This window comes from Rhipicephalus microplus, chromosome 1, assembly GCF_043290135.1.
Source record: "Rhipicephalus microplus isolate Deutch F79 chromosome 1, USDA_Rmic, whole genome shotgun sequence".
In the NCBI taxonomy this organism is placed as follows: domain Eukaryota; kingdom Metazoa; phylum Arthropoda; class Arachnida; order Ixodida; family Ixodidae; genus Rhipicephalus; species Rhipicephalus microplus.
In genome coordinates this window covers 11,689,009-11,716,527 of record NC_134700.1, presented here as the reverse complement: position 1 = coordinate 11,716,527, position 27,519 = coordinate 11,689,009, and the positions used below count along the sequence as shown (strand labels likewise).

Below are 27,519 nucleotides of genomic sequence, written 5' to 3'. Positions count from 1 at the left end.
AGATTAAGCATCGAGGCGGCAAGCTTTTCGTTTCATAAAGAATACACCCTGCAAGTTTGTGTATATTTTATTTTGTTTGGGCCTTGTCCTGTCCTTGATTTCACTCCTCGCTCGTCATTTTGTCTCTCTTACTCTCTACTTATTTCCCGACGACTTCACTCGTTATGGCCTCCTGCATCTACATTATTTTCTCCCTGTAAGGCAAGCAGTGCGTGTGGTTAATACACTGCAACGATGCGATTGCTTATAGTACTAGAGAAGTTTCAACATCTGCCCTGCCGCTGTGGTATAGTGGCTAAGGTACTCGGCTGCTGACCCGCAGGTCGCGGGATCAAATCCCGGCTGCGGTGGCTGCATTTCCGATAAAGGCGGAAATGTTGTAGGCCCGTGTGCTCAGATTTGAGTGCACATTGGAGAACCCCAGGTGGTCGAAATTTCCGGAGCCTTCCGCTACGGCGTCTCTCATAATCATATCGTAGTTTTGGGACGTTAAGGGGAGATACTACTCGAAGACACTGTTTTTTAATATTCATCCTAGAGCAATGAAACTTGAGTTGTTTATGGAACTTTATGTGCTGCTTTCAAATATATAATTAGTTTTCTTGCAAGTTGCACACTTTAAGCTCTACAAAAGTGTTAACCCTTTTGCTCCCTTTTTCCATCCCTAAACTTCTGTAATATTTTACTCTTTATAGTTCATAATGTTTCAAATAAAGTGTAGAATGCAAATAACTAATTAGGATTCACATACAAATTATGTAATACGTGTAGAAAATAATAGACCTAAAAGTCCACATTTCATCTACACTAGTAAAGGTTTACATACATTTTTTTATTGTACAATAAAGTATGGAAATTTAAACTAAATAATTGCATTTGTCATACTTTGGAAAAAATTTGAGCAAAATTTCATGCAGATCCAAACAATAGAAGTGCCCGAAAAAAGAAGGGCACATTAGAAAAAATTGCAAAATTTGCGTTCTGAGAAAAACACATTTTAAAAAATTGAGTTTTTATTTATGACGGATATCATTAAACCTGATGATATTTGCTCACCAAAAAGAACAATCCTTATTGTAGTGGCCACTGCGACTAAAATACGCCAGCACCATAAGTTTGTCCCTCTCGTCTTCTTCGAGCCGGCTCGTCACACATTTCGCTCACAGACAGGGCCATGAAACGCTTGCCAAACTTCCGCTCCATCTGGCAGAGCGTTGTGCCAACTGCAAGCTAGGAAGAAGTTCGACAGGACTGCGAAATCCTAACTTAGTCCAGTGTCATGCCATTTTGTGGCCATGTTTGTGCCACATACCATTGTACAAAGGCAATGTCGTCCCTGTTAACTTCTCTCACTGCAAGCTTTTTCGACCTCGCAAGATTGGCGCTGACGTCATCCATTGCCACATCATGAACTTTCCGGCTGACGGGTGTGAATAACTTTTGACGCGATTTTGCAAGCCAACAAATTAACTGCCGCAAATCAGACCAGCTGCTCGTAGCCCATTCCTACAGAGCACGCCGCACAGCGGCTTTCACTTGCAAGCAATTCCTTTTTTCATTCATAACGGAGATAATTACACGAAAAAAGTATGGTTTAGCTGCGCTGCTCGATAAGACATGGACCCCGCAAATAGATTTCACAGCACATACAAGCGCGCAGTGGCCAATGGTGGTCTCAGATACGTATCACGTGATAAGCCAGTCGCGGGGTTCAAAAAACGCGCAGAAGCGTGCTTGTTTTTATGACTTCTTGCGCTGCATCAGCGAGAGAAACTGTTGTTATTTGAAGAGTGAGGCTAGACTCTTCGACTCATGCGATCAACAATGGCGAGCAATGACGCATTATTGGCGGCAAAGTACTTGAAGACTGCATACTTAGGACCTTTTAAGGGGGGAGGCTACCTTCGAAGGGCAACTTTTTTGTTTGTTGAGATATCTTAATGAAATTTTCCGGGTACACTAATAGCAAAGCCATTTGAATAACCACAAAGTTTCATGCACTGGTTCCCAAGTTACAGCCATTTATCAGGGTAGTTCACATGGGTCCCTTAGTCAGGGTCTGGAGAATTTGAAAAATGTGCTAGCACTGTGAAATTCACTATGATGATTCCTGGATAGGTGCTTTAGGGCAAGACAGAGCCCTTTTTTTAAATTTCCTTGCCAAAAAATGTTAGCAGAGCACTGAATTTAGTGTTCACAATTTGGCTCTCATCAATGAAGTTTTAGTTAATTATTACAAATTACAGACACAATAAATTGAAAAAGCAGGCTTGTCTTGCCCTGGGCAATTTATTAAGGTGCATAATAAAAAAACCTGATAGAAATCAGACCAGCAGTTCCAGAGAGATCACCTGACTAAGCAGCCTCACTTACCAAAAAAGTCATTCTGAGAAAATTGACTTCGAAAGTTTCAAACATTTATTATGGTCTAAAATGACCCTGCAGAGTAGCTAGATGTGTCCTTAGGCTCTCTTTTTCTTTGCCGCTTTTCCTGCTTCTCATTCATCCGTTTCTGAGCCTTTCTCAGACGCAGAGAGTCTTTCTCCGCAGCTCGTTGAATGGTTAGGTGGCCAGGTGTGAGTCCCACTGATGACAACAACTCTTGGGTGGCCCTGTAGCAGCTGGCATTATACCGCAAAACTGCGTCATGCAGTGCTGTCTCGACAGCAATCAATGATGCATGTTGCTCCTTGGGCATCAAGGACCATAGGACAGAATGGAATGACTCTGATGCATTTTGCGTCTTTGCTCCCAGGCAGCGTTGCAGTAGAGAAGCCTGCGAAAGGCGCTGGTAGACTGGCAGCAGCGCTTCTGCAACGTAGCCCGGAAGATTGTATTTGTGCTTTGGAGGTGGCACGCCATTCCCCTTGCAGGCATTATGACGGCACCACGAGTCTGCACCTTCCGGGCACAAGTCATGGTGAGGATCCTCGTCAGTTGAGGTGACGTGATAATATGACGCCATCACTGCACGCTGCATTGCAGCCACATTGTTTGAATTGTTCCGCAGTGCCCAGCCATAATAGTCTGTGAGTTTATCAATAAGGGCTTTTGTCAATTGCCCTTCCCTCCTAGAGCCTGTTCGCTTTTCTGCACAAGATTACGTAGGGCTGTGCCCATCCTCTTCCGGACATGGTTCAAGCATTCTTCTTTCACAATAGGGACTAGCCCATAAACATTGTCTTGTTGAAGGGCAGAGAATGTGGCGCTGTCCCCATCAGATACAATGGTTGTATACCGGAGGTTATGCGTGGACAGTGAACGTGAGAACAGAGTTGCAGCTGCTTCAACCTCCATCCTCCCAGACTTGGCATCAGTGTTTTTTTGGCACACATGGTGCTTCAACCAGCTTGCATAGCCCTCGTCTTCAGGCTTCGGTCCTACCTGGCAGCCGAGACACTGATTCGATAAAACTACAGCATCCAAGATGAGGCCTGTGTGATACTCGATGATTGCTCCAACTCCAATGTGAGATGTATGTCCGCGCTTATGCCACGTGCCATCATAGTTCACTGTAATGTCCTTGCAGAAAGATGGGTCCATCTCCTTGTACACCTTTTTCACAGCAGAAGCCGATTCTTCATAGAATTTATCCAGGGTCTGTTGCTGTAGTTCTCTGAATTGCTTCAGGTGCCTCTGGAAAGTTCTGTTGTGCAGGCCACGGTGGGAAGCATTCATAGTTGCCCAAAAGTCGTTGAGGGCTGTCTGTCCCTTCCCTATTTGTTTCATGGCCGTAATGGCTCTTATATTCACGTCGAAGGCCCTTGACTCGTTCTGACGAGCAGAGCTCCACGAACTTGAAACTATTCCACAATGTGGACATACCAGCTCAAGCTTCGTGGCAAGTCCAAGCTGGGTGCCTCCTTGAACTTTCATCCCGGTCGCGAGGCAGCGCGGGCACGGGGTCTTGGACAGCATGTCGCTAAGGGCATCCCCTTGCACGAGGAAATATCTCTCGCCTTCGGTCGTAGCGGTGGCAGCTTCGGGTTCAGGCATCATCGCTTGAAACTTCCTCTCGGTCGCTGGCATAGCGCCAAGCTTTCGTTGCACAGCAGCACGTTCTCTCTCCGCCGTCGCCAACTCCTCGCACGTCCGAAAACGTGTTTGGATGTGCACAGTCGACGACGCGGTCTCACTGTTCGGGGCCGGAATCAATGCGGTTGGCGAGCGCGACACACCAGGCGCACTTGAGCACGAAACACCAGCCTCACTCGTCACGACGGATCCTTGTGCCGATGGTGTAGAAGTCTCGTCGCTAGAAGCGTCGACGCAATCGTCTTGAAAAGATGAAGCGGAAGCATCGGTGCAACTGTCGCCGCGCGTGGGCGTGCAGGTGAGCTTCGCCATGCGTACGAGCTTCAGCTGACGCTTTCTTGAACCGAACGCGTGCCGAGTCTTGAACTTCGAAATGCCCATCGTGACCGTCAGCGCAACAATCCGCGTCCCGTGAACACGGCGGAAGATCGTCTCGTAAAGACGGTAGAAGATCGTCTCGTGAAGACGGTGAAAGATAGAGGAGCACGTGTGCCGACCGATCGGAATGATGGCAAACGGGGCACAGAAAGAACGCCGGCATTGCAAGCGCCGGTGCAGACGACGAGCCGACGCATGCCGGAAAAGCAGCTACGTCATCGCGCGCAGCAGCCAATAGGAGCCGCGCGCTCCCCCATTCTCTCGAGAGGCGCGCGCTTTGTCCAATCGCGGCTTCGCATCCAGGCAGCGGGACATTCGAAAGCTTCCGCGAGCCCCCCAATCGTGAGCGACTCCCGCCTCGGAGCGCCACCGCCACTGCCGCGGGTGGCGAAAAAAAAAAAGCGCGAGAATTTACAAGCAAAACAACATCAAGATGGCGGTGATCGGCCGAGCGGTTGGGAAATGGCGAGCGCGCGAAGTTGGGGTATTTTTGGCGCTCGCTCGCCGCTTGCCGGCTGCCGCGGCATGTTATAAAATTTATTTGACGTACTTTCGCGATGAATTAGACATTGATATTTATAGTAGAGGCAGTTTATGAGTCATACTGCCCGAGTATGTGGTTTTCAAAAAATTGACTTTTTCGCGATTTTTCGGTTTTCAAAGGGCGCGTCCCCCCTTAACAGGCACCTTGTGCTCTTTAGATGCAATTTTAAAGCATTTCCAGTTAAGTCTCGATTTGTATTTTTTTTTTGCATAACAGTTGAGGTACTAATCTTATCAAAACGGGCGAAAATTTTAAAATTGGCAATTTTGAAAAAAACTCGCGTTTTTCGACCCGCATCTCCCCTTAAACCCCACAAATCAATCGGAAGTTTCAACATCTGTCCAGATTCATTGTTTTCATCAACCCAAAATGTGACATTTTTTTTCTGCAGTGAAGACGTAATAGAAGTGATAATTTCTTTTTGTATCTACAGTGTAGACGCAACCGCTTATAGTGCAGAACCGGTTACAATGCGGTCTTTTTCGACTCCTGTTCACCCTCTCATAGAGTTCAATGTACAGTCGGACACGGATATGTCGAACCAACGTATATAGAATTTTCGGGTATATCCAACTCGTAAGTTATCCCCTTGAAATCCCTTTGTAAAGGTATAGAAATTTACACATTTATATCGAAGGGTATTTTTATCCTCTTTTGGATATATTGAACGCCGCGTGAGCTGTGCGCTTCGGCAGTCGCAGTGCCCAGCGACGTCCGCATGGCACTACGGCTCTGCCAAAACCCGGAAAAAAAAAAAAAAAGGTAAAGGCGAGAGGGCTGGGGCTGCACAATCTCTAACTTGCGGAACAGCTTTTTTTTTTCTATTTCTTTTCTCATGCTTTCTTCGCGTACTCGTCGGCTCGGAAAGCAGAAACGAAGGAGCCGACGTCCTCCTTCATTCGCCTTTTATTTTTTTGTTGCTGTTTTGCGAGTTCTGATCAGCCAACCACAGCTCGCACCTTTTGCTGTTGCCCTTGCAGGTGGCCAGCGCCTCGCGAGCGCTTTGTTGCTTTCGTCATCGCGTTGCCCGTGTATCGTACCACCTCATGTGCAGCGTTCCTTTTTTGCGTGCATGGTGTGCAAAGCCGGTGCGGACTCCTTGAATCCTCGCAGTGTCAAGAAGCGCAAGATTTTGGACTTTGCGGAGAAGTTGAAGGCTATTAAGCGTAGTGAGGCGGGCAAGAAATGTTCTACCATCGTGGACGGCTTCGAGATATCACGGAGCACTCTGAGTACCTTGGTGAAGAACAAAGCAGATATCAAGGCAAAAGCGCTGGAGCAGCAAACGCCGGGAGCCTGCCATGTGCGTGCACCTGCCCAAGGGAATGTAGAAAAGGCACTCTATGCCTGGTTTTTTCTAGTTTCGCGCGAAGAGCATTTTGGTGGATGGCCGGATGCTGATCGCCTAGGCCAAATGGTTCGCGCAGCACTCGGTGAAACAGCTTCACCGACAACAGCGAGTGACTTCACTGATTTAAGCAGCGCTACAACATCCTTGGCAAAGCCATTTTTGGGAAAAACGAAGCCATCAGCAGTCAGGGCACCCAGAAGTGGATGACTAGTAAGTGGCCAGAAATCTCTGCAAAATTTTCTCCCGTGGAAATCTTCAACGCCTGGCGAGACGGGAAGACAATCACAGTGGTCAGCTGCTTCCGCAAGGCAGGCTTCAAAACAGCGACAACAAGCTCATAGACAACGCGGTTCGAGTTGTCGTTCCGCTTCTCGGCAACAGTGCCACACGAAGTGTCTGCGGACGATTTCATGGAGCTAACTGCAATGTCCAGGCCGTTGCGAGCCTCGCCGACGAGGACATAATGGTTGTGGTCACAGGTACCAAAGATGCCCAGGCCGACAGTTCATGTGACGAGGAGGAGAAATGTTCGACCATCACGAACGACTTTGGGATACCATGAAGCACTGAGAGTACCCTGTTGAAGAACAACGCAGATATCAAGGCAAAGGTGACGGAGCAGCGAACGTCGGGAGCCTGCCATGTGCGCGCTCCTGCTCACCAGGTATAGAGTGCGCGCTCGTGCTCAGAAAAGGCACTCTATACCTGGTTTTTTATAGGTGCACGCGAAGAACATTTTGGTGGATGGTCAGATGCTGATCGCCAAGGCCAAATGGTTTGCCGCGGCACTCGGTGAAACAACTTCGCCGACAGCAACGAGTGACTTCACAGATTTAAGCAGCGCTAGAACATTGTTGGCAAAAGCATTTCTGGCGATAATGAAGCCATCAGCAGCCAGGACATCCAGAAGAGAATGACGAATAAGTGGCCAGAAATCTCCACGAAGTTTCCTTATGTGGAGATCTTCAACCTGTGGCAAGATGCGAAGACAGACACAGTGGTCAGCTGCTTCCGCAAGGCAGGCTTCAAGACGGCGACCACTAGCGCATTGACGACGCGGTTTGCGATATGTCGTCCCGCTTGGCGGCAGCAGTTCCACACGAAGTGTCTACGGACAATTTCGTGGAGCTAACTGCAATGTCCAGGCGGTTGCAAGCCTCGCTGACGAAGACATAATAGGTGCGGTCACAGGGACCCAGGATGCCCAGGCCGACAGCTCATGTGACGAGGAGGATCGTTCAGATAAGGGGCTGGCTACACACGAGTACTCTGCCGCTGAAGCAGAGTCAGCATTCAGAGTCATTCGCCGTCATATCGGCCACATGCAGGGAACCGGGCTGTCGCACCTGGACAGCCTTAAATAGATCGACACTACTGTCTTCAACTTTATTTTGAAATTAAATATGCAGGCCAAGATAAGCAATTGTTTTCCTGCAAATAAATGATTTTGTTGCGGCGTGCGTTGTGGAAATTGAGGCTAGCCCGCTGTCTTTGCGCGGGCTTTGCCGCCTTTTCTGTCGTTCTCATGTCCCGACATGTCTGCCCTCCTTTGCTTTCTGCCGTGGTGGGTGAGCGGAGTGACGTTTAACTCCCTCACCCGGTAGCGGATGTTGACTGTGGCGCCGCGCGCGGAGGCTTCCCAGAGGTTTCCGCGCGCTGCGTCAGGAGCGGACAGATACTCTCCGGGACAGCAAGCGGTGAGCCACGCTATCATTTCCGTCCGTCGACTCTCGTCACTCGGGGCTTGTCGGACTTCGCCGACGGCGCCTCGCACCCGACGCGAACGCTCCCCTTTTGTTGCCCCGCTGTGTACGCACGGCCGAGGGGTGGTATGGTGTCCTAGTGCGTGGCCTAGGTACGCCGACCCGTCTCCCTTCGAAGCCGACGCGAGCTCCTTTGCCCTCGCTCGAACAAACGGGCCTTGGTCCCAGTGTCTCCGTGGATCACCTTTACCGGAGACATGCTCGTGGCACCCTGTGTAGTACTTTGTGCCCGTGGCGTGGATAAGCCTATTTGCTTTCCCGCCGCACCTTTTGCAACGGGCTGTACTGCGTTTGGTGTTGCCACCATAAAGTGTTGCAACTTTGAGCAGTATCGTGTTCTCGCCACGGCGACGGTTAACGCGTGCCCTGCGGCTCGCTAAGACCGGACCCACGCTGGTGGCCATACTCCTTCGGGATACATGTACACCACACTGGCGCCCAACGCGGTATCAAAAGCTCTAGCTTTTGACTGCTCTTAGCAAGTCAGTTCGCCTGCGCGATTCGGGCTCGTCGCAACATGGCTGCTTTGCGGGATTTTTGTCTGCTGTCCCTTTTAGCGGATGCCGCGTTGCACAAGGAAGCCATTGCCTCTACTGACGGGAACTCTTCTGCACCCGTCCGTGTCGGCACCCCCTATTGCGGTGACGACACGAGGCGCCTAGCCGCTCCCTTTGGAGACGGCGCGTCGCTTCGGAATGGGCCTCTTGCCCTACCCGAACGTTACGCACAAGCGCCTCCGACTGCTAATGCGCGCTTTGGCATGCATGGCAGTTCGCCGGCACAGCGCTCGCAGTCGGTTCCCTGCGGAATTTACGGAGCGCAGGCCTTGGCCCTCGCAGACTTTTGCCCGCAATCAGCCGTGCAACAGACACTTCGAACGCACGCTGAGCAGGCGCCTGAATTGTCGATGGTAGCCGCACCAAGTGCGCCTTTGGTTCCACAACAGGCAAATCCCACAAGGAGCCTATTTTGCTCTAGGAATGGCGCGCAGGGCGGTGGTCTGTTTGAAACCGCCCCACTGATCGAGCTGGGCGACTGCTCGGCTTCGCTCGACCGCGCCACTAACGCACCAACGATTTCCTACGAAGCCGGTGCGATAACGCAGACGTTGCTGCAAAACCCCGTGCAGATGATCCAAGCACTCTCGGGAGCTGTGCAAACGCTTTCGGCTGGCCCGAAAAGCGGTCATCCCGCTGTTATGTTGCCTTTGCCAACCTACAGTGGATACGGTGATGAGCTCACCGCTCGAGATTACCTCGACTTTCTGTCACGTTATCAAAGAGCGATGGGTTTGGATGATAAGGCGGTGCTCGAACGTGTTGTTCCAGCTGCACTGGCTGACACGGCGGGGAGATGGTATCAGCTTACCGGTTACCGTGCAGCAAACCTCGAGGAATTGCGTGCAGTCTTTTTGCGCGAATTTCTACCCGCTGACTACGAAACTAGGATGCGGCGAGAGCTCGAGCTCCGTACACAAGCTCCTGACGAGTCTTTACAGGAGTATGTACGTGCGATGGATGAACTTATTTCTATCGCTGAGCCTCGAACGAGGAACGCGTCGAACGGGTGATACGGCAGGCACATCCGACTTTTTCGGCATACCTGCGCGGCGGCTGCTTACAGGACTTGGAAGAGTTGGCCGCCGAGGCGAAGCGCATCCAAGGCGACATTCTCGCCGCGCGTGCCTATCGCCCGCTGCTGCCAGCCAGCGATGCCCTTGAGCCGCGCTGCGCTTCGCAACAACCCAACAGCCTCTCGGCGCCGCCTTTGCGGCTGCAACCGGCTGTGCGTGGGAGTTGAGCGATCGCGCTCTTGACCCCTTTACGCATGAAAGGCGGGCAGCCTGCGCTGCTCCACCTGAAGCCTCCACACAGGGACGCTTTCCAACCCAACGTAATGTGGGAGGTGCGGCTCGCAGAAACGTATCCTACGATAACGTAGCGAGCCGATCACGACAGTTCGAGGCTGCTCCGTCTGGGAATACAGACAGTGATGGAGTGCGCTGTTACCGCTGCCGTGAAAGAGGGCACATAGCAAGGGAATGCACCGGATCCAGGCCTCCTGCGAGGCAGGGAAACGGGCTTCCGGGTCGTGTGAATGCACGAGCGACCCAACCTTTGCTTCTTCCCTCTGCATGCAGGGCAAGCACTTTTCTTGCTGATAAGCACACGCCGTTCATTCCTGTCACCATTGCCGGCCGTGAATTTTCGGCTTTGCTGGACACGGGCGCTAGCGCCTCGTTGTTTGGCGAACAGGTGTTGTCCCACTTGCAGAAGCACTCGGTGCGCTTGCGGGACAGCCGAACGACATTCACTCTTGCGAAAGGCGTGGCCCATTCGGCAGGCGCTGCAAGGTTGACTGTCCGATGGGAAGATCGAATGAGACGCTGTCGTCTTGTTCATCTTCCAGGGCTCAATGTTCCAGTGATTCTCGGTCGGGACTTTCTCCTTAAAACCGGTATCGTTGTGGACATTGCGAATGGCGGCTATCGTGATGGCCCATTTTGCCAACTCAAGCCGTTCATCAGCCCGCCGGCGCTTACCGTCGTTTTTGCGGCAGAAGCGTTGGAAACGTGCCCTGCGCAGAGTTCGGGGCCAAGCCCCCGCTCACCGCATTTGCCCTCTCACAGTCCCCTTCGGGAACGAGAGGCGCGGCACGAACCGTGTCGTGCGCCAACTTTGGGGTCGTACCCTGGCGTTCTGCGCTCGTCGGCTCGAAACCCCTGTGTGGATCGACCGACACGACACGATGAGGCACTACATCCTTTGGCTGCCTGCGCGACTCAGTTGGATGAAGCACAGAAGGCTCGTCTGTCGACACTGTTACGTCAGTACGACGAGCTCTTCACCGATCAACCTGGCTGCACCGATTTAGTGAGCCATGTGGTCGAAACTGGTGACGCGCTTCCTTTGAAGTGTAACCCCAGGCCCGTCAGTCTCGCCAAAAGGCAGATTATCGATGGGTTGCTAGATGACATTATTCTGGCATTATTCGCCGCTCGTCTAGCTCCTGGGCGTCTCCAATTGTGCTGGTGCCTAAGAAAGATGGCAGTCATCGCCTGTGCGTCGACTATCGCCGTCTGAATGGAGTGACTCTTAAGGATCCCTATCTGGTCCCCACGATAAACTCCATCGTAGGTAACCTGGGTGATGCACGGTACTTTACCACGCTTGACGCCTCTAGAGGTTACCTACAGGTCCGGATGGGTAACCGTGACCAGTGTAAAACTGCGTTCACGTCCCACAGAGGGTTGTTCGAGTTTACTCGTATGCCCTTTGGTCTTTGCGGCTCGCTTTGGGCCCTGCGGCTCGCTAAGACCAAACCCATGCTGGTGGCCGTACTCCTTTGGGATACGTGTACACCACAGCGTGGAGAATTAGTTGTCATTCTTTAATCTGCCTATTGTAGGTAATGGTCCGCTACAGGTAAGCTCCCGGGGCCTGTATTTTTTTATATCGAATTTCTCATATATGGGACTAATTATATATATAGACATTCATGTAAACGTACAGTACAATCGCAGTGATGCGAAAGTGCGGCAGATACAAACTCTTGATATTCCACAGCCAAATTTTACTATGTTCATTGGGCCTCAACTGTAATGTTTCAAACACATTTTCTTCATGGCGGGTGTTACGAAGTTTAGTACGGAAACCGTCGAATGAAGGCAGAGAGAAGCGTACTCGGAAGTTTCGGAAGTACGCGTGCGATGAACGCACGCACAGTCTTCTACAGTGCATGTGATTGTCGTTGCCACAATCGCTGTGGACGAAGCCGCGGTCGCTCTTGACACGATCATGTATGGCGATAACGTAACTGACAGATCCCCGAAAGTGTGTGCTCAACCAGTCAAAGCATCGCTGCTTTCTGAAACTGTGCAGACAAAACTACGGCAAGTGCTATTGTAGATGGCATAAAACGACTGTTTTATGCCATTAAAGTTTTCTCCGGAATACTCTAGCAGTTCACTGTTTTTATTGCAGTAAGTCTGCAGGATTTTTTGCGAATACATTTGAGATGGTTGCTAAAATGGCTGGGGCGTTTGGCATGGAATGACCGTGTACTCTTTTACATAATAGATGTGAAAGTTCAATGTGTGTGTTAAAGCTTTTATTATTTTTATGTAAAAGAACATACTATGTCATTCTGCTCATGCAGAGTGACCATTATGTGCTGTAATGAGTTTATATTGTGTTTTTTTATTGAATGAAAGTCACTTGATAGTGTGCACTTGTCCTTGTGAATCTTTCGTTTGCGTCCTCGTGTTGAGTGCGGAAAAGTTGATTGATCATGCACTAAACAACGGCAACAGGGTTGTTGGCAGGGACTACAGAGTTTCGTGTTTGCTACTGGTGACAGCAGCACAAGCAGGCGACAGCCACCAACATGACGTGTCGGGCATTCTGTAGGCCTAAGACTAGGAAATATCCACAGGTTGAAATGGCACTTCTTAATCATATCTAGAGTCTCTATGCGATGACCCTTGAGGCTCTATTTGCTAGTGGCTTTGCTGTCCAAACAAATGTTGCCTTGTGTTGAACGTGCGGTTTTATTTTCAAGGTCAGTCTTAATTAGTATTACTCAAAGGTTTTACTTCTTTGAGTTACTCCTGAAAGAAAGTGCAGGAAAATTGTGAGTAAGTAAGGTACATATAAATCTTTGGCATCCTGCGCTGGCTACAAGCTTCGCCATCACGTGTGCCAACTGGCTGGCAACGAGCCAAGAAACCACCACCAACTTAGCGGCCTATCAGTGCAACAAATACGGCAAGTCGTGGCTGAGAGCAAGCAGCATGCTTGCCACAAGTGATTGTGCTAGTCACATGGCGTTTTTTGTATTCCGTGAGATTTCTGAAGGTGTTCTCGAACATTGCAAGTCGCATGGCTTGCTAAAAGTTAATATATAGCTAGTCAAGTCATCGTAATTAAAAAATTAATAATTATATAACTAACATTCTCTGTCGTAAACAAGGCGACTGTCAGCAGTGTGCTGCTGGTTTCACTTGCCTGCTTCTAATATTGTATCTTTCACCCCTTGGCTTAAGGTAGCTGGAACACCTGGATGACTGCCACTGTAACTTAATTAGTCAAGTATTGAATGCACTATTTAAAAATCGCTGGTTCGCGGTTTGCCAGGCTAGTTATCTTTTCGTCCACTTTCTTTTGACACTCAAACCTTGATATCACAAGCATGAATATAACGAATTGTTGGTTGTAACAAAATAAATGAAGAATAGCCTTGTCATAAATAAGATATTTTTATAACAAATTTTCAGGTATAATTGTGTCAAATGTGTCTCATGACTCTTGTGGTGTTGAGTGGCACTCTCAGAATGAACAGTCATGTGGTTGTACAAACCCAACACGTGTACATTTACTCACTTGCTTTTACAGTGGTGATTTGCCAACCGAATCAAATATGTTGCTGTTGACATCATCAGCTGTAATGAGGTTATATTGTAGATTGTAATTACTACAAAGAATGTGTTTCCTTGCTTTTTTTATCTATTATAATCAGTAAACCTGGTATGTTTTGCCGTAAAAAACTGTAATAGAACGATGCATGCCTGCTGTGCAGGTTGTGCGAACAGCCTTGCTGGATGCATCTGGTGTGGCCTCCCTCTTGACGACGGCCGAGGCTGTTGTTGTGGAGCTTCCCAAGGAAGACAAGGCTGATGCTATGGGAGGCATGGGTGCCATGGGAGGCATGGGTGGCATGGGCATGTAAAGAGGACAGCAGCAACCACCTGCTGGAAAAAACCTGGCACTGCAATCTGCTCACAAGACGCCTGCAAGAAGAGCGGGATCTGATCAACACATCCAGTGGAGTTTCTCGGTGGATGCTAGCAAGATTGCTCCTAATGCTGTAGTAGTGTATTATAACGACTAAATGGGGAGTACTAACGAGAGCCGAAGGATTGGCCTGCAGCTTTGGTTATGCTATGCCCTTCCCCCTCCTCCTCTTTATTTTTTTAGCCAGACTATTTTGAACGAAATGTGTAGTATAGTTTATATAAAGTCATGAGTGCTGGGTTCAAGAGCTCAGAATTGGATTACCCTTGGGCTCCACAGTTCGATGTGTGCAGTGCGTCAGAGACGCGATTTCGGTGTTGCACACTGCCTCTTCATTTGACGGCTGGAGCAGTTCATTGACGCCCTGTATGCTGGAAATGGGTGTCACATGCGTGGAGCCAGCGTTTACATTGTGCATAGTATTTGCGTATTCCTGCATGGATGCAGGAGATGCCATTCATTGTTGGGCTCCATCATCAATTATAGAGTAAATGTGTAACAAAAAAACTGCGTGGTGTTTTTCATGTTCATATAAAAAGTTGCTTTACTGATGTTTTCGGTTTTTTTTTTCTTTTTTGTCTGTCATGAGAGCAATTATTCGTCTTAGAAACGACACATTAGTACTATGCAAAGTTACAGGGTCATCTCATTAAGTGATGCTGCTACAAATTGATGCCCAGCTCAACGACAATTCTGGTTGTTTGAGATTGTGAGAGATCACCTTTCCACTGCTTTGGTTCTATTGTGGACCCATGAAAGGCGAGCATAGAATCAGCAGTAGGTTGGAACGCTGCAAAGGAACGGATTACTGCAGTGTAGCAGTGACATGACCACAACATTGTGTTACGCGCTGGTGATCTGACTGCGCCATTGTGCTAAAATCCTCTCTCTCTGCACCTTTGTGTACCAATTCATGTGCAGCTTGTGCCTCAGTTAAAGGAGCCAACAACTGCCCAGAACACGAAACTATGACTCTACTGATGGAAAGGTTGTCAGTCGCATTGACTCGCACCAACCCACTTTCGTTTGCAAGTTATACTATTTTATTTTTTCACTGAAAGTCGTGAAAAATAACATGTTGTGCCTCTACCAGGAAAAACATGAAGGATCAGATGTTCCTGGCCACCTGAGAGTTAATTGCTGTTAAAGGTCGACAATTTCTTTAGTTATTATTGAAATGTTGTTTATTTCTTCATATTAAAAGCTATTAGTACTCCACAGAAATTTACATATAGGCGTGCATGAGTAGCATGCATGAAATTGGCACTGACTTCGCGCGATGAGATAATCCGATGATTATCAGTATGTCGTGACCATCTTTTTAGAGTGCTCATGCAACTATGCAAGCAGTTTCCGAATTTTCGAGATTTTGGAGTGACAGTTCTTTACCTGCCATGAATCCCGATATGATGCTCTCTGCTACTCGGAGTGGCTGTGCCTATGCATAGTGACATTTTCCATGAGTTCGCTTGGCTTGTGTATCATGAAAGTAACAATGCCGGGACAAGCCACCCATGTAGCAGGCAATGTTGGTCGCGGGCACACACAACGTGGTGCAAATACAGGGGTCTTTAATGTCATATCATAGTGGTTTGTTATAAAAAAAATAGTTGAAAAAAAGCTGAAAATAAATGGGGTAAAAGGGGATGACAACTGATTTTTTTTTTTTCCTTCCCTCCCCTTTTTTGTAGTTATAACCCGTTGACTTCCACGCACTGCGCGGCCGTTCCTGCCTGGTATCCCGCCGGAATGTTTGCGCGCCCGCAGGCGTCATGGGTTGATGCACTTGATCCGCAATTAATACCGCATCTTGTGCATCACCTCATGCATAAGATCATTAATCCCAAAAGCACCTAGTTATTTTACCAGTAGTAATTCTCTATCTGGAAAGATCTAGATGAGCACAGTCGTCCTTAATGAAAGGGAACAGGTGAGCGCGTGGCCTGCGCTCTTCGGCGGCTGCCTACTGAAAAATCAACTTACTGCAAAAGTAAAGACGTTGGCTTTTTGGGTCATCTATTGGCAAACGAAACAAGTTATAGCCGCTGGACAAGCGCTGCAAGATACTGTAGGCAGCCGTTATAGAGAGCAGGTCACGCGATCGTGTCTTCCCTTTCACAAAGAACGACAGTACCTTTCCTCAAGCGATACTGAAAATTGATTCTAACAAAAAAAAAAAAAATCCTTGACCGTGTACAGAAATCAAGTCGCATGGCGAGGTACGTAGTATCATTCATGCTTTTGCCACCAGAGGTGCCACATCATTTTTCGAGACTGTCAAAGAAGAAAGGAAAATATAAATCCACCTCTCGCAAAAAAAACTGGGTTGGTTTAAATCAGTGTGGCGGACAATCTTTTCATCAGTCGAAGGCTCTAGTTTCAGATTCTCATCATCATCAGCCTGACTACGTCCACTGCAGGACAAAGGCCTCTTTCATGTTCTGCCAGTTAACTCAATCCTGTGCTTGCTGCTGCCAATTTATACCCGCAAACTTTTTAATCTCGTCTGCCCACCTAGCCTTCCGTCTCCCCCTAAACCGCTTGCCTTCTCTGGGAATCCAGTTAGTTGCCCTTAATGACCAGCGGTTATCCTGTTTACGCGCTACATGCCAAGCCAATGTCCATTTCCTCTTCTTCATTTCAACTATGATATCCTTAATCCCGTTTGTCCCCTAATCCACTTTGCTCTCTTCTTGTCTCTTAAGGTTACACCTACCATTTTTCTTTCCATTGCACGCTGTGTCATCTTCAATTTAAGCTGAACCCTCTTTGTAAGTCTCCAGGTTTCTGCTCAGTAGCTAAGTACCAGCAAGATACAGCTGTTATATACCTTCCTCTTGAGGGATCGTGGCAATCTACCTGTCATAATTTGAGAGTGCTTGCCAAATGTGCTCCACCCCATTCTTCTGGTTACTTCAATCTCGTGGTTCAGCTCCGCGGTTATTACCTGCCCTAAGTAAACATAGTCTTTTACAATTTGAAGAGCACTATTACCTATCTCGAAGCGCTGCTCCCTTCCGAGGTTGTTGTACATCACTTTCGTTTTCTGCAGATTAATTTTAAGACCCACCTTTCTGCTCTCCTTGTCTAACTCCGTCATCATAAGTTGCAGTTTAATTTTTAGACCCACCTTTCTGCTCTCCTTGTCTAACTCCGTCATCATGAGTTGCAGTTCGTCCCCTGAGTTACTCAGCAATGCAATGTCATCGGCAAAGCGCAGGTTACAGGTACTCTCCATTAACTCTTATCCCTAACTGTTCCCATTCTAGGCTTCTGAAAACCTCCTGTAAGCACACAGTAGATATCATTGGGGAGATTGTGTGTCCCCCCCCCCCCCCTTACACCCTTCTTGATTGGTATTCTGTTGCTTTCTTTATGAAGCACTATGGTATCAGTTGATCCCTTGCAGATTTCTTCCAGGATGTTTATATACACTTCATCTACGTCCTAATTACGAAGTGTCTGCATGAGTGCTAATATCTCTTCTGAATCAAATGCCTTCTCGTTATCTATGAAGGCTATGTGTAGTGGTTGGTTATATTTTGAGCATTTCTTTATTCCCTGATTGATAGTATGAATGTAGTCGATCGTTGAATAGCCTGTTCGAAATCGTGCTTGTTCCTTTGGTTGATTGAATTCTGATGTTTTCTTTACTCTGTTAACAATTACCTTTGTAAATAGCTTGTATACTACAGAGAGCAAGCTGATGGGCCTGTAATTCTTCAAGTCCTTGTAATCTCCTTTCTTATGTATTAAGATGATGTTAGCGTTCTTCCAAGACTCTGGTACCCTTCCCGTCAGGAGACACCTCGTAAACAGGGTGGCTAGTTTTTCTAACGCAATCTGTCCTCCATCTTTCAGCAGATCTGATGTTACCTAATCCTCACCAGCAGCTTTGCCTCTTTGCATGCTCTGCAAAGCTTTTCTGACTACTTCTACCATTACTAATGGGGTGTCATCTGGGTTACTGCTAGTTCTTATAGTATTAAGGTCGTGGTTGTCCCGGCTACTGTACAGATCTCTGTAAAACTCCTCCCCTATTTTAACTATCCTATACGTATTTGTAGTTTTTTTGCCTTCCCTTAGTGCATACATCCGATTTTTGCCTACCCCAAGTTTCCTCTTCACTGCTTTGACGCTTCCTTCGTTTTTGAGAGCGTGTTCAATTCTCTCCATGGTATATCTTCTTACATCGCATACCTTACGCCAAATAATCAACTTTGAAAGCTCTGCAAGTTCTATTTTGTCTGTTGTACTTGAGACTTTCAAGATTTGACACTTCTTAATGAGATTCTTAGTTTCCTGAGAAAGCTTAAGAGCAGAGTACCTGTTCTGAAGCGAGACTCTGAATTCCTGTACTTTCCCTCTCAGTGCGAGGTCATTGACTGGCTTCTTGCGTATCAGTTTCTGTCGTTCATTCTTCAAGTCTAGGCGAATGTAAAACTGCACCATTCTATGGTCACTGCATTGTACCTTGCCAAACACTTTCACATCCTGCACGATGCCTGGGTGTGCACTGATTATAAAGTCTATTTCATTCTTATTTTCGCCATTAGGGCTCCTCCATGTCCACTTGCGGCTTCCTCCTTTTCGGTAGAAGGTATTCAAAATCCGTAAATTATTGCGTTTTACGAATTCTACCAGTACCTCTCCTCTGTCGTTTCTAGTACCGATGCCATAATCTCCTACTGCCTGGTCTCCAGCCTGCATCTTCTCTACCTTTGCATTAAAGTCTCCCATCAGTATTAGTATACTGTGTTTTTACCTTACTCATTGCCGATTCCACGTCTTCATAGAAGCTTTTGACTGAAGCGTCGTCATGGCTGGGTGTAGGCGTATAAGCCTGTACCACTTTTCTTTTGTATATCTTCCGAGTTTAAATGTGATGCCTACCCCCCTTTCGTTAATGCTATAGTATTCCTCTATGTTGCCAACTATGTTTCTATGAATTGGGAACCCCACTGCCAGTTCTCTTCTGTCAGCCCAGCCCAGATAGCAAAAGATGTGCCCATTCTGTAGCATCGTGTAGGCCTCATCTGTCCTAACCTCAATGAGCCCTATTATACCCAATTAAAACCCTCTAGCTCCTCGAATAGTTCAGCTAGACTTCCCTGTCTAGATAAGATTCTGGCGGTAAACGTTGCCAAGTTCAAGTTCCAATGGCGGGCTGTCCGAATTTCGAGATTCTTAGCACCCTCTGCTGCGTTGCAGATCTGACCGCCGCCGTGGTCAGTTGCTTCGCAGCTGCTGGGGACTGAGGGTTGTGAGTTGATTGACGTATGCATGTGTGAAGTAGTGGCCAGATACTGCATTAGGGTGGCCAATCCTTCTCTGGTGAGGGAGTGCGTTACCGGTGGTGATTGCCGGTGTGGCCGCACCCCAGGCCTCTTAAACGGTTCCAACACCTCGCGTTTTTTTTTTTTTTTTTTTTTTTTTGTCCGGTGTGGAACTGCGTGGCACCGGGATTTTGAACCACGGACGTTGTGCATGCGAGGCGGATGCTTTAACCACTACGCCATCGCCGCACCAGTTTCATATTCTAAGCAGTTATAAGTCTATAATAGCAGCAGGAACTACTGCGAAAGCAAAATGACAGCTTTCACAAATCCGAAGGACTGGCGGCATTGCTATCAGTTCTCAGCATTGCTGGATGAAAGGTACAGGCATGAGCAAAAGTATGCAGACCACGGGATCGCATGGTCGGAGGCATCAACGGGCCAATAAGCGACAAAGACGCCTGTTGCAGTGCGCATGCGTGCACAGTCGTATCGGTTTACCCCTCATGTCGCTTTCTCTAACGTGGTTACGGCGCTCATAGCCAAAACTACAACTTGGTGCGACTTTCTTTTCTCCATCAAAGTTGTTTTTTACGTAGCGTGTGGGCCAGTGCCGGGTTCGTGTCGTTATTTATACCTGTTGAGTAGCTTAACTAAGTTCAGCTAGCATTGCAATACCTGCGGGAAATACTGAGTTTTCTCGACTCGGCTTGCCTTTGTCGGGTTAGGCCAAGTTGAACTTAAGTGAGCCTAGTTAAGTCACTGTAAGTGTAGCCGAATTTAACCAAGCCTAGTTGAGCGCGATATCACCTAGTCAGGGGTGCAACAGCTGTGCCAATTTGATAAAATTTCTCATTTTTGCGCCGAGCTGCGTCAAAACCATGAAACTTGCCGAGATTGTGCCGAAATGCAGGAATAGCCTCAATTTTTTTCTGTTGCACTAACTTCAGCGAGAAATGAAGGTTGCATTGCTCACCTGTAGTTTGTCACTGTTTGAACATTAAAGGCTATAGTTAGCGTTCCGTTTACGCCATCGATGAATCCAGGGATCTATGCGCGTAGGCCCTTATCCTTAACCACTGCATTAGATGTATACTCGTTACAGTGGCGTAGTCAGGGGGGAGGTGGCGGGGCTCACTGTACCCCTTCCGAAATTTTTCGCGCACCCCCCCCCCCCCCCACCGCCACTTACCCACCTTTTTTTTTTTTTTTACGCCGTTTCGCGCTGACATGAAAACTAAGTGGTGCTACTATCAGCAAATAATTCATGGGTGTTTTTATTGGGAATAATGTATGCATACGGAAAAACGTGTCGCAGTGTTTGTCAAGGCTTTGACACTGAGATTTTGATCTTGGATCTCGGCCGCGAGAGTTTCAAGTCGGCTCGGCGACGGGAATAATGCCGCAGCGATGGTACGATGGTCATACTTGTCAAGGTGGACGATTGGGCGAGTTGGTGATTCATGATCGACGTATGTAACTGCGCGGTAGTAAACACGGACGACAAGAAGATACAAGGACAAGCGCAGACTATCAACTGAAGGTTTATTTTTCACAAACCACATATATATGACTGAAACAGAAACAGAAAACACGAAAATCTACAAAAAAAATGATGACTTAGCACTTAACAATCGACAAACGTGAACGTTTGACAAAAGCAGATTCAAGGACCATGTGCGCCACTTGCCAGATACCGTAGCTCTTTATCTAAAAGAGCTAACGACGGTTTGCTGACGCAGTGTTCTGGTTCCCGTGCCAGAATTTAACCACTTCTCACTTTTTTAATAGAAAAAAGTGAGAAGTTGGCCCTAGAGATGTTTTTTTCGGCAAAGACACACAAAGTCGACGTGCCATTTCGTGTCATCGTTACAGAGAAGGGTTCTTGGCAAAACGCCTTAGGGATGTTTTTGCAGAAAAAGTTGAAACTTTTAGAGATTAATGATCCCTTTCTAGTCAGGAATTCAAGGGTGGTCACTGAATTCTTCAAAGAGTATTCTAACTACACTTTAAGTGCTTTTTCCATAGATATCAAAGATTTATATTATTCTCTCCCTCGTGACGCTTTGTATTCATGCATAGAAGAATGTGTTGATCTAATGGGCCACGTAACGTTCCAGAATGCAGCTGGTGTCAGTGTTAGCAGTTTTCTTGACCTGCTAGCTACCTATCTGACCTCTACCTATGTAGAATGGAACGGTGATGTTTATCAAAATAATGGCGTGTCAATAGGATCTTCGATTGCACCGATTCTGAGTGATTTGTTGCTTGCGAAGTTCGACAGGAACTTGAAAGAGCGGCTGTGTTGCCAGGAAGTTGTGAGGATTTTCAGGTTCGTCGACGACTACCTGGTGGTTTTTAAGTGTGAATCTGCTAGAGTAATGGGGTTGTCATCTGATGTCATTGAAGTTTTTAGTGACTGCTTGAGTCCACTCGTACTGACCCATGAACTCCCAGTGAACAACTCGATTCGCTTCCTAGACATGAGACTTTTGTTCAGCGTGAATCACGCATGCTGGATGTATGAGCCTCGCGCTATGAAACCGCTTTTGCCTTTTAAATCAGCGCATAGCAAATTGGTTAAGAGAGGCATAGTGAACTCCTGCTTCACTAATGCCCTGGACAGATCATGTTTCCATATGATGGAAACAAGCTTCCAAAATCAAGTTGAGCGTCTGAAAGAAGCTGGCTACCCGGATTCGCTTCTCATTTCTGTGGCAGAAACAATAAAAAAGAAGAAAAAGCCCAGAAGCAGAGAGAGCACTAATGACAGAGACAAAAGCAAACGTGACAAAGTCGCGGTAATCCCTTACAAGCACCAGCTATCTCACAAGATAAAAAAGCTCGGACAGCGCATGGGCGTAAAGGTCGTTTTTTCGGCACCTTACAAGCTCTCTCAGCTAGCCAAAATGACATGTGTAAACAATAGGCCCAAACAAGCTTGCACTGTCAGGCATAAAACCCAGTTTGTCAGATGTGACATGAATGTAGTTTATAGAATTCCGCTATCTTGTGGTGCGTGTTACATCGGGCAGACTGGGAGATGCCTAAATGAGCGCCTGCGCGAGCACGCACGCAATGTGCGCACTGGCAATGAGGGTTTTTTAGCTCAGCACGTCAGTAGGTGTGGCTGCCTTGCGCAGTTCGAAAGCACGGTCGTAATGTTCAGGCACAAAGACGATCATACCCGTATGATTGTCGAAGCGGAAAAAATGGCACGGGAACCAGAACACTGCGTCAGCAAACCGTCGTTAGCTCTTTTAGATAAAGAGCTACGGTATCTGGCAAGTGGCGCACATGGTCCTTGAATCTGCTTTTGTCAAACGTTCACGTTTTGTCGATTGTTAAGTGCTAAGTCATCATTTTTTTGTAGATTTTCGTGTTTTCTGTTTCTGTTTCAGTCATATATATGTGGTTTGTGAAAAATAAACCTTCAGTTGATAGTCTGCGCTTGTCCTTGTATCTTCTTGTCGTCCGTGTTTACTACCGCGCAGTTACATACGTCGGTCATACTTGTACCCGCCGGAAGCACCGATAATATCTACTAGGCAGGGATTTCTTTTAATGGTGAAAGCCATACACAGTTTCAAGGTCTGATTGGCCACGTTCAAGCACTTTACAATGTGACTCTTCGAACACTAATCTGCTCGAGCAAATGACTCGTCTGTCTTTCTGCTGCTAATTAATATCGCTGCATTCTAGCTCATTTATCTTTCGGTGGCTTAGGTGGGTTGAACTTGAAAGTTTGAGTCATGAATAGCTTACTCGTGAGTAAACCATAATAGTTCGCGTGACAAAGCCGCAGTTGCTGTCACCACATAACCAGTGCATTTTATGTTTTCTCGGTGACATGAACTCTTCAGATCGCGAGCAATTCCGAACGCCAATTATTTATTGTACCCACGGGGCCCGAGGGCGTTACAGAGGGGAGTGGAGATATACATAACGGAAGCAGTGTAAAACAGCAAGGAAAAAAAAACTCGCAGCAGAAGTGAAATAAAGTAGGCATAAATGACAATTCGATAAGGAAAAAGGTTTACTAACAATAATAAGCTTATATATACACACACGTATGTACTACATATATACAAACATATATGTACACAAACATTTAGAGAATATTAAGTTTTACGAAACATATCAGTTATATAAGCGATATCATGGGGAAGATCATTCCAACTGACGCAAGTTCTGGGTATGAACGAGTCATGAAAACATTTGGTGTGCCATGATGGAACTCCAACTTTATTGCGGTGATCGATTCGAGCTTATATGTATAATCTCTATGAAGAGTGTCCGGCGTGACGCAGGTGCAAAAATAAGCGTTTTATCTTGCGGTTCTGTGCTTAGACGAAAACGCAAATATGTTCGGGTATTGACAGGCGGAAGGTTTTCAGTTCTAGTCGAAAAGCTGAACTGAACAAGTTCACTATGTATCGGGCGACTCTTCTGCATGTCGACGATGTGGGTGCGCTTTGAAGACGCGGAAAGGGAAAACACGAGTGTGCGCTGCCAATTCTCTCTGCGCGTCTCCAAAGCGCATTCATATCGACATGCAGAACCAACTGGCCTAGTTAAGTTCGCTGACAAGCTTCTCCTGCAGGCGCGGCTACTGCCAGAGGTAACACAGAGGAGGGGGATGCGCTCATCGAAACGCCACTACGGATATTTTGTGCGGTGCCCGTCGGCCACGCGAACCGTGTTACCTGCAGCAGTGGCCGCACCTGCAACTGCCGTGCACTACATCGGGCCCCTTCATGTGGCCGCTAGACTTGGCACCAATTACATCTTAAAGAATGCGCCAGAAATGATAGAGCAGAAAACTCGAATACACCACGAAAACACCGCCGGGACGCGTATTTGAAATTGCTGGCCCCGCATCGCAAGAAATAGGGAAAAGAAAGAGTGTGAGGAAGACGCCAGTAGGGTGGCTAGAATGGGGAGGTGTGATGACCGGCCTCCGCAGGCTGGCCCAAAAGCGCGTTCCTGCCGCGTGGTGGCGCTGCCGGTGGGGGCGCTGTGCTTTTCTCGCGTCGTCTACTTGCCTCTGGGCGGGTAAATGATTCGACCGCGCTCAGTTTTACCGCTGTAGTCTTTCAATTATGTTGTTGACGTCGAGAAACTTGCACGTGTAATCTACAAGCGCAAACCACGCAGCCGATACAGAGCGTAGGTTTCGCGGCCACTTCTTGCGAGGTGGGCGCGCTTGTCACGCGAAAAATAGTTTAAAGGAATCTCTCCCGCAGACCAGCAGGTGGCAACAACCCTGCGTGTGTCGCTCGCATATTTGTTATACATTTTCGATTGCAATAGTACTTTAAAGAGCGGAAGTCAATGCAGTTTTTATGCAGTGCGGCAGAAGAATGCAATACAGTACAAGACTACAAGACTGGTGGCTTGATACAAGTTTATTGGAAACAGTACATTAAAACATTACATAACACAGGGCTTCACCTTCTTGGCTTTATTCTGCACAGCATGCTGGTTTAGCCCTTTCAGCAGAAAATGGACACGCGTAATGCTGTAGAACCTGACAACCGATGTTGTTAAAGAAGCTGAATGCTCACTGCAGCCAATTTGTGGCACATTGGCTGCTAGGCGCAAAAAATCCTTCACTACTTTGGTGTGCAAGCGCGTGGTGCTAAATGCACGAGTTAGTCTATCCTCAAGGGTTTTGATTAGACTATATGTACGGACAGAGGGGTAAAGAAGGCCCCCCATGTCCCACTTTTTACACGCTTCGGCTGGCGATTGATCCGTCGCACTATCACGTGTGACGAGGCAGGCATCCTTGCAAGCTTCGCATTGGGTTGAGAAGATCCGCTTCCTGGCTACATATCCTGCAATATAATAGGTGAGGCAGTCATCACTGCGTTTTTCAACGTAGTCAGCGTGGTCAATCGCAACCTCTGCTGCTTCGACAGGTAGTGTAACGTCGTCACAAGCTGGTGCTTCATTTTCAGACAGCAGATGGTCCTCGGACAGCAGGGCCTCCAAAAGTCCGGGAGATACGTTTGCTCCCTTGGGGCTTTTCGCCAAGCTATAAAAGCTTATGCACCTGCATATATACATGTAAATTATAAAAATTGATACTTTGGATTATATGCTTTGTATTTCAATGTACAGGACTGAAAATGCACAAGCATACTTGATTATGATAATGAACTGCGCAGGAGTAGGGTGATCGTTAGCTCCACTGGCCTGTCTGACGATACCAAAGGAACGCTCCAAACAGTCTTGACTGAGACGGGAGGTCATCAAAAACCTAAACCCAACCATTTCAGTGAGGTACTTCAGTAGGTCCTTCGCAGAGTGGATCGTCACACGTAGACCTTCTGCCGTGCTCTTGCTTAAGAAGCCGAGCCCTCCTGCATGGGCCTCCCACTGGTCGAGAAATTCCAGCATGTTGTCAAGTGCAGTTTCTTTAGTGCTGCCACGTCTGAAACATGAAAAGTATTTACGTCTTCACATGAAAATGAGCCCAGTTGGTGTACATACCTCAGAGCTTCTGCTGGAAACCGCGACGTCATGGCGTCAATTGTTTGAGCCATCATGTTGATAAATACTTTTGTTGGCTCCAGATTTGGGTACTGTTGCTCAATTTTTTCTTTGTGAAAATCCATCGCGTGCTCAACTGCGCTACTGAAAATATAAAAAGCCAGATTGACCCTCATCTTTTCGAACCCACTAGGATATATGTGAGAACGTGTTAACTTGGGTGCAGCTTTCAATGTGAAGGGACTGCTGTCGACCTTCCAAGTCATTGCCACATGTTCCCAAAGAACCTGCAATAGTTCATAATGGTTAGTAAACCAGCTTTTTCAGGTACCCAACATTTCAAAATATTACGAGAATAAAATAACACGCTTACTCGGCCCTTGTGTGTGTTGAAGGCATGCTTAATCATGATGTTTCGCACACATTTCACAAGATGAGGGAAGTCCGAAATAAAATGGAGGAAGCGCTTGTCGTCGCATGGATGTGTAACCTTACATCGTACATGTTTAGCATTTCCATGAACACCCATGTTGTGCCACATGACACGGTTCCATGACGCGCCGTCCGTGCAGATGTAGTCCACATAAAGATTAGCTTTCTCGCACAGAAGAACTGCTTCTAAAATTATCTTTGTCAGCGTTGGCGCCTTCACATTTCCATTCGAAGCAAAGACCCCTGTAGAAAAAAAATATTGCAGGTATGAGTGCAATTACAGAAAATAACAGTACTTTGATAAATGCTATTTACCAATTATCTGCGTCCATTTGCCCACAAAAGGCTGAAACATGACGACTAAGCCATGATCAGCCTTTGTGTGCTTGTCCTGAGCTCCAGTAAATTGTCCAAGGTTTACGAAGCCTTCAATATCCATGGATGACTTGAGGTCCAGGTGTGTAGAAAGTTTCATCTCGTCTATAACGAGGCCGCCATGTCTGTTCATTTCATTCATTTCACTAGCCTTCTCCTTCACACACTCAAGAAGCTTGCGACTAAAGCCATAAGATGCCTTGAAGGCCTGCGAATGCAAGATGAGGATGATTAAATTATGCTGAATAAGAAAAAAAATTGTAATCGTATACCTTGATGTACTTTTGGAGGCAGAAACGGCTTGGAAGTATAAGGATCTTATGGGCCCTGAGATGCTCGTATAAGCTCGGGCTGTTGATCTGTAAAACAATGCACTCTAAGAGCCACGCTTTGTCGTATCGATATCCTCGCATGGATTTCCGCTTCGATGCCTCAAAACATGCTCGGACTGCATACTGCTGCTTTTTCGGAAGCTGCTTGATCTGAAACAAATGCACGAAACAGGAAGCTTTATTTATGACGCTAAATATGTAAAAATACAGCACCTTACCTTTGCCTCAAAGCTGTTTTCCTTGATAGAGGAATTCCTTTGTCGTAACGTTCGTACGACCTCATGAAGGGTGTGCACTTTCTTACTCCGCCGCCTCAAAGTGCGAACGGCACATTTCAATCTCCTTCCCGCTGTCTTTACCAATGGGCGTCGCACCTTATTTTTTAAGCGCAGCAAACGAACCATGAGGATTCGCCTCACTTTTCTGCACTTCAGACACCGCTGAGGCATATGGGCCGGCATACCTGGAAGAAACAACAAAATGGGCGACATGTGAAGTATATGAAATAATTTTTCACAGTTGTGATATGCCCAAGACGTATGTACCAAAACACAACATACCTTGTGACACAGATCCATCACACACAGCGGAGAACAGGCTATTTGCTGACAATGTTGTGCAGTCAGACACATCTAATCGCTTAAACTCGCTGGTATTTCCCACTCCACAACACACAGAGAGTTTTTCTGCATACACCAGAAGCTCTTGGGCCTCTTCCTCAGACTCAACGGTGCGCTGACAGT

The 27,519-nt window shown here is 47.3% G+C and overlaps 1 protein-coding gene across 3 annotated transcripts in view; it reads left to right on the top strand.

Moving 5' to 3' along the window:
• The window catches only part of LOC119178179 (heat shock protein 60A), a 170,811-nt gene extending 156,397 nt beyond the window's left edge, over positions 1-14,414 (top strand). For all 3 annotated transcript variants that reach the window (XM_037429361.2, XM_075886726.1, XM_037429360.2), the window contains one exon: positions 13,649-14,414. In XM_037429361.2, the coding sequence (XP_037285258.2) occupies positions 13,649-13,798 (150 nt within the window). In that variant the 3' untranslated portion in view covers positions 13,799-14,414. The remainder of the gene's footprint in view (positions 1-13,648) is intronic.
• The last annotated feature ends 13,105 nt before the right edge of the window (positions 14,415-27,519 follow it).